Raw genomic sequence first — 6,867 nt, forward strand, 5'->3', positions numbered from 1 at the left:
TATATATATATATATATATATATATGTATATATATATGTTCATAGAAGCAATTCAATGTAAACTCTCATTGTACCTGAAGAAGGCTGGTTTGGTCAGCCGAAATATAGTACACCACTAAAATCAAATCTACGTTGTATCGGCTCTTGCTTAAAATATTTAGTTTCTCAAATAAAAAGCAATTTTGCTTCTAAAACTGATAAATCCTACAATTTGCAATTCGCTAAATTACCAGGCCATGTTTCTTGCTATGGTCACGGTCACGGTCACGGCCATGGTCACGCTAAATTACCAGGTCATTCGCCAGCTTACCAGGTCATGTTAATCTGCTAATGTACGAGACATTTTTTTAAAATCACAAATTAGATTTCGAGAGTTACTCTAAGAGTTCTCCCACTGTTAAGGACAGTTTCTCGGTAGAAAACGTTTTCTTGACCCCAACCAAGCAACTAGTCGTAAATGCCGGCAGGTGTGAGTTTATGCTATCTACATTTACAAAGGAGACGAGTGCTCTAAAGATGTTATAATAATAATACTTTATTCAGAAACAGAAACAATCCTGAAAAGGAGGATTCAGAGGTTATCCCTATTAAAGGGCCTCCTACCTAACTGCATTTGTTTAAATACTATTTACAAGTTATAAAATTATTTCAAAAATTAGAACTAACAGGAAAGAGCATGCCTAAAATAGAAACAAACAAACAAAAAAAATCTATGTATATATAAAGGGATAAAATATATGTACAGTATATATAAAGGGATAAAATAGAAAACAAAATTAAAAAATAAAATTAAAAAAAAAAAGGATAAGAAGCGGTGGATTAATTAACTTATGTTCATCCACTTTTTCAAATTGTACTTAAATTTGTTAATATTAATGTCATTTCCAAGCGGAAGGTGTCGTGGTAAGTTGTTCCATTCCTTAATGATCCTCACGAAGAAAGAATATTTAAAAGCGTTTACTTTTGCAGATTTCATGCGTATTTCATGACTTAACTGTGGCATTTCATTGTCACTTTTTGGTTGACGATTGTAAACCTCCACTTGAAAAATCTCCCAGGAGGTCAGACAGAACTCCTGGGAAATGGTAATTGAACATTTCATAATCTTTCTCAAAGCGCTTAACTAGCTGAAAAATTTCAACTTTGGGAATAGTAGCGAAATTTCCGATTATTTTAGTCGAAGTATTATGGGTGATAAAAGGTGGGAAAGTCACGACTTTATCCATTCCAGTTCGTCGAAGAACGTAGGGAGCTTCTTCTTGCATATCGTTGAAGTGGCCAATGAAGTCAAAAGGAATGTCGCAAGGATGACAGAGGTTATAATACGATGCCCAGTGACGATCCGCATTGAATCCAATGGTACTTATGAAGTGTATAAACTTCCTAAATGTTAACTTGTTGCCTGATGTCCGATCTACAGTGCTACGGAAGTAGTCCACCATTTTCCTATAAAACGTTTGAGAATAAAACCATGTCGGTCTATGAGCGCCGAACTTGTCTTCATAGGCCGACAACAACCTCTCCAGGGGATCACGAACAAATAAGAATTTGAAGTAAGTTTGAAGCCTTAACTCAACCTCCTCGGCAGAATAATGCTGAGAAAGAAACTTAAAGTTCGTAAGGTTATGAATAACTTTTCTATCGGTGACATTCGGGCGGCCGTCGAGAGTCAAAAACACCTTATTCCACTGTGTACAAGCCACCTTAGGAATAAAGCAATACACTACTTTGTATTTATCGTTTACCATAAAATTGCGTAATTTTTTTCCGTCAAGTTTTCGTTCAGTATCGGTAAAATTGTACGACTCGCAATATCTTCTTAGATGATGTTGCCGATCTCTTTGTGTCTGTTCCAACAGCTGGACATTGGAGGTCATGATCTGTAGATCTGGATCTGTGGGTTCGCTTAGTAAGGGTGGTTTCATCTGTGGAAGAGAAAATTACACGCAGTTTGAGCAAGTTTCAGGGAGGTTACTTCAAGGGTAAAGAGAACCTGTGTAAGTAGTAAGAAAAATAGCGTCCCTATCTCACCCCCTCCCCACGGAAGGAATCAGAGTGTTTTACGGGACTATCGAGCGCCTGTGAGGTATCTTTTGAGTCATCTTGCCAGCGCGTATAGTGTTGCTTAAAGTGGTACTATGATCAAAAAATCATTTCCTTTCTTTCTTCAGATTTTGAAAGCGTGTTTGCTTAACACCTAACTGGCAAAATTTTGAGCTTTGAGTTTTATCCAAAGGCTGTATATTTTGAGTGTAAGTTTTGGATTTCACGGTCCGCCATTACTCACGTTCAAAACTGGCCGATTGGACCTCAGAGGGTTGGATCTAGAGAAAATGACGTCATTTACTCACTAGCTTAAAATTTCAGCGTGTAAACGCAATTTATTACATATGCAAAACACGGGTTTAAAAGTCTGAAAGCCCGAAACTCCCGTGCTGCATATTAATTCAGCGCGTACACACGCATTGCATTCTTAAACAAGTGAGTCTTTGACGTCATTTTCTCCTCGACCCAGCTCTCTCAAGCTTTTAAAGTTAGTAATGGCGGACCAATAAATAAGAAAATTCCAGTTAAAATAAACAGGCGTCTTTTTAAAATCAGAACTTAAAACTTGGGTCAGTTAGTGTTTAGTTAACATACTTTTGAAATCCAAAGAAAAAAATTGTTTTTTTGGTCGTAGTACCACTTTAAAAAATAAACACAAGAGAAAATGAGGGGACAGAGAAGGAGGCTCCCGGTCCAGCCCTTGGGATATGTCATGTCCACGAAAGTTATTTTTAGACGAGCGGAAGTCTTCCGAGACGTCCGCATGCAGGCCAACCTCGGTCCGATGTTTGAAAGAAAATATATATTCATCAGCCTTCCACGCGCGCCATCATTTTCTCTTTTCACTAAGAACTTGAGAGCGAGGCAAAACTGCATGCGGACGTCTCAGAAGACAGACTTTCGGTAGAACAAAGACTTCCGCTCGTCTAAAATTAACTTTCGTGGACATAACATATCTCGGCCAACGCCTTGAGCCTCCCTCTCTGTCCCCTCATTTTCTCTTGATAAACATGATTTAACAAAAAAAGCATCCATAAAAATTTAAAAAAATTAGTGAAAAATGCAAAATGAGAAAACAAAATTTGTAATATATAAAGAGGGGTTTTTAGTAGAGGAAGAGAAAAGGTGATAAATTATTACAAGCAATAATAAATAAATTTAAATAAAAATGTACCCGGAATTAGAAATTAACTTCCATTTTTAAGTAGTAACCCTAAGTGACTTTAATTTAAATATAACAACGAAAATGACGTCGGTGATAAATTGAAAATCTGGCATTTTTCGAGGGTGAGCGCTCTCGTAAACTTGAGACTTGAGCACAAGAAATTAAGGACGGTGCCTACTATTGTTATTGCGCATACCTTCTGCGCATCTTCAGATATTCGGTTTTCCTCTTGATGATGCTTACCAATACAAGGAAATTTTTGCGCGGCTTAAAGCTACGCAGAGAAAGTAGATCTTTCTAAGTACTCTTGGTATCCAAAAGGAAAATTTGGGGTAACCATGCGTTCTTTAGAGACAATTAACCTTCAATTTGAGAAAGAACGCCATACATTGCTTTATAGTTTGGAGCTTTTTACAAATATTGTTCATGAATTATCTTTGAAAAATGCGTGGTTATCCCTAATTTTCTGTTTGGATTTCAATAACACTTGTTGAAATCTGCCATTCCTGCATAATCATAAATCGGGGCAAAAATTCATTTGAATTAGTAGGCACCGTCCTTAATAGATCTTGTGAAAATATAATTTGTGTTATGTTTAAGTCAAGATGGGCAAGAAGAAAAATATTATCAATAGCATCTAAATCAAACAATTCTGTCATGCTTTGATTGCTACGTTCCTCGCTGGCTATTTACCATCTTATATCCAATGTGCGCTCACGGAATAATTGTTAAGTAGTCGTATGGGCCTGATTGTAATTAAGGGTTAACTTCACGCGTATTTTCAAATTTCTCACATTTTGCCATGGAAAACTTTGAAAATACATTACAAAATACAGAGTACATTGAAAGTACAATACAAACTACAAAGCAAATTGCGATTACATGTTAATCACATAAAGAACAAAATGATTGAAGGAAGCCCGTTCAAAGCCGCGACAAATGAACATCAACTTGACTACCAAATCGGTTCAATGAACACTTTAGTCTTAAGAATTACAGCAAACATTCTTTCATTCAGTTAAAGTTCTACACTGAGAAATAACGCTGAAAATGAATTTTAATCAGAGTCAGAATCTGGAAGAGAGATTATCTTATAACCTTGCTTGTCCAGCAAAGCAACTGTTAAAAAATCAGGATCAAGTAATCATGTCCTCTTGAATAACACACGCGCCCTCTCATTTGTGATCAATCAATCAATCATCATTCAGTAATTTTGCCCCATATGTGATAAGGCTGTGGACAGCATTGTTTGGAAAAGGTGGTGAAACAATCGCTAAATAAGTAAAAAAAACTCTGAATACTGAAAAGAATTTACGCCCGAAGACAAGGAAACAATTAAAGAATAACTTATAAAGAAAGGATATAAATCAGCAAAAAAGGAAAAATGCTTCATTGTTGTTCTATTAGTTTCACTTGATATATCTTTCATTTAGCCATTGATTTAGTTAGCAAATTTTAATTAAAATCAAAGGAAGAGGTATTCAAATTCCCCCTCCACCCCCCTGGTTTTTATACTAACAATATACATGGCAAAATATCTCCATTCTAATTGGCCAAGAGAAATGCAGTTTCCAGGTAACACATTGCAGAAAGGTGGTAATTCAGTGCAAAAAAGGTAACAAACACAGCATTCTGATTGGTCAATAATCAAAGATAATCTCACATGGTCAAACAAACGCGATCTCCCATGGCGCAAGTTTTGCGTGATTGGGTGATACGGTGCGTTTCTACTCGTTAATTACGATATTTTCCATGTATATCAAGTTACTATTAGTAATCACATGATTTTTCTCGGGCAATTTCTCGACACCGTTTGTTCAAATTTGAAAAAAATATACGCGCGCTTATTTATTCCAAATTGCACGTCACCCGAAATCATGTAATTACCTATACTGATATTTCAATATTAAGGTATTATCGTTTGTCCCACGATGTGTTGTGATTTGTGGTGTACATCGCGACGTTTTGATTGCATGCTGCAAGTCTCCCTGCAGTTGTTAGACCCACTCAACGCTGCGCAAGTACACTCACGGTCAGAGGAGCCGTAAATAACTTCTTCCACAGGCAAAACTGCTACAGCCAAACATCACGAAGGTGACGCCCGTTTGCACCTGAAAGAGGACGAGTCCATTATGGGTCTCCCAACGGGTGAACCAGCGTAGTCATGGACACTGATATCGTCCTTCCTAATCTACAACGGACCGTACCAGCTTCTCAAAAAAGACCCCGGACAGACCGTCTGACTCTCACCATTAGCTATAGAAAGAAGTCGGAACTCAGTCTGGACGAGATCAGGAGACTTTTCTTCAGTCCAGTATGATTTCGGTACCAGCTTTTAGCACCGATAGTGGTTCTTACGAGGGAAATGCTAACACTAGCTAACAAAATGCAGACCAAAGGATACACTTCGACTCCAAACCAAGCTATCTGGTTACTCGATTTGCACAATTAGTCAGGCCCCTTGATTGACAGACTGATGGTACTTTTTGACAGGTTGCGTTTATTGAAAAAGAAATTAACGCTGTACTTGGGTGTTGGACAAAATCATTGACCCCCAGTCCATGGACTACCCAAATGGACTACCCTATAAATACTTAATCAAATGAGTACTGTGTTTCTATATGTAAGCCGCGTCTCAAACAGCGCTTACCTAAGCCTAAACACCCATTTTAATTAAACAGTGTTGATCAACAGTTTTTAAGTCTAAGCAACCGTTTTAAACAGGTTAGCTTTCGGTACTGTTATTGTTGTGATGGCCGATTACAACATGTAAGTGAAGTGCAACCAGTGCAATTCTTGGATTTATCTGCATGTCACCATGCGCGCACACGAAAATAAACAAGGTATGTGCAATTAAACTATGATTTTATAATCAATTCAGTTCTTTCAATAGTACTCATTCGAAATGATATTTTTTAGGAGTTAGTCCATTCTAGGGTAGTCCATTTGGGTAGTCCATGGACTGTGGGTCAGTGTTTTATCCACCACCCTGTATTAATTATAATATAAGGAGGAATATCCAAATTTGGCACATTTGCAGGATAAGCTGCGCAAGAACGAAATCTGAAAAACAGATTATGAAATGATAGGGGATCGGTCATTATTTATGACCGGGGGGTGGGGGAAAAATAAGGGGGCAAGGCTTTTTTAAATTAGCAAAGAGGGGGGGCTATTGTTTTTTTCTGGTACAAAGTTAAGGGGGGGGGGGGGGGTCATATGATTTAGCAAGATTTATAAGAAGTCAATTCAAGAATGGTAGACGTGTGAACCAGTTGCATAGGATGGAGTATAAAGATATTTAAAACACTGATACTCTGATCAGTAATTTAATACCATGACATTTGTTGTGTTCTCAACATGTAAATTGAAAGACAAAACACAATAACATTGTTTGTAAAGCCAGCCAGTGGAGAAAGTCAACTTGAATCTTGAAGGAAGCACCAGATCCTTCATAATGCTGACCTCAGTTTAGCAGTTCAAAGTAGTTCACTAACTAAATACAACTTATTGTTTAACAAAAACAGTGCAGTAATATAACCCTAACCCTAACCCTAAAAACTTGAAATAAGTTTTTCTTCCAGGTATGACAGTTCCTTAACTCCACGCTCACAGTTGGAAACATCAAAATGATGGACACTTGATTGAGAGTTCAAGTA

At 37.3% G+C, this 6,867-nt stretch overlaps 1 protein-coding gene across 3 annotated transcripts in view; it reads right to left on the reverse strand.

Moving 5' to 3' along the window:
- Positions 1 to 524: 524 nt before the first annotated feature.
- The window catches only part of LOC137990823 (carbohydrate sulfotransferase 11-like), a 26,010-nt gene continuing 19,667 nt past the window's right edge, over positions 525 to 6,867 (reverse strand). For 2 of the 3 annotated variants that reach the window (XM_068835933.1, XM_068835934.1), the window contains exon 4: positions 525 to 1,925. In XM_068835933.1, the coding sequence (XP_068692034.1) occupies positions 1,011 to 1,925 (915 nt within the window). In that variant the 3' untranslated portion in view covers positions 525 to 1,010. Of the gene's footprint in view, positions 1,926 to 5,242; positions 5,323 to 6,867 lie in introns of all 3 variants that reach the window. The other variant, XM_068835935.1, reaches the window with a different exon arrangement.

The sequence above is a fragment of the Montipora foliosa genome, chromosome 2 (genome assembly GCF_036669935.1).
Source record: "Montipora foliosa isolate CH-2021 chromosome 2, ASM3666993v2, whole genome shotgun sequence".
NCBI classification, from domain to species: Eukaryota; Metazoa; Cnidaria; class Anthozoa; order Scleractinia; family Acroporidae; genus Montipora; species Montipora foliosa.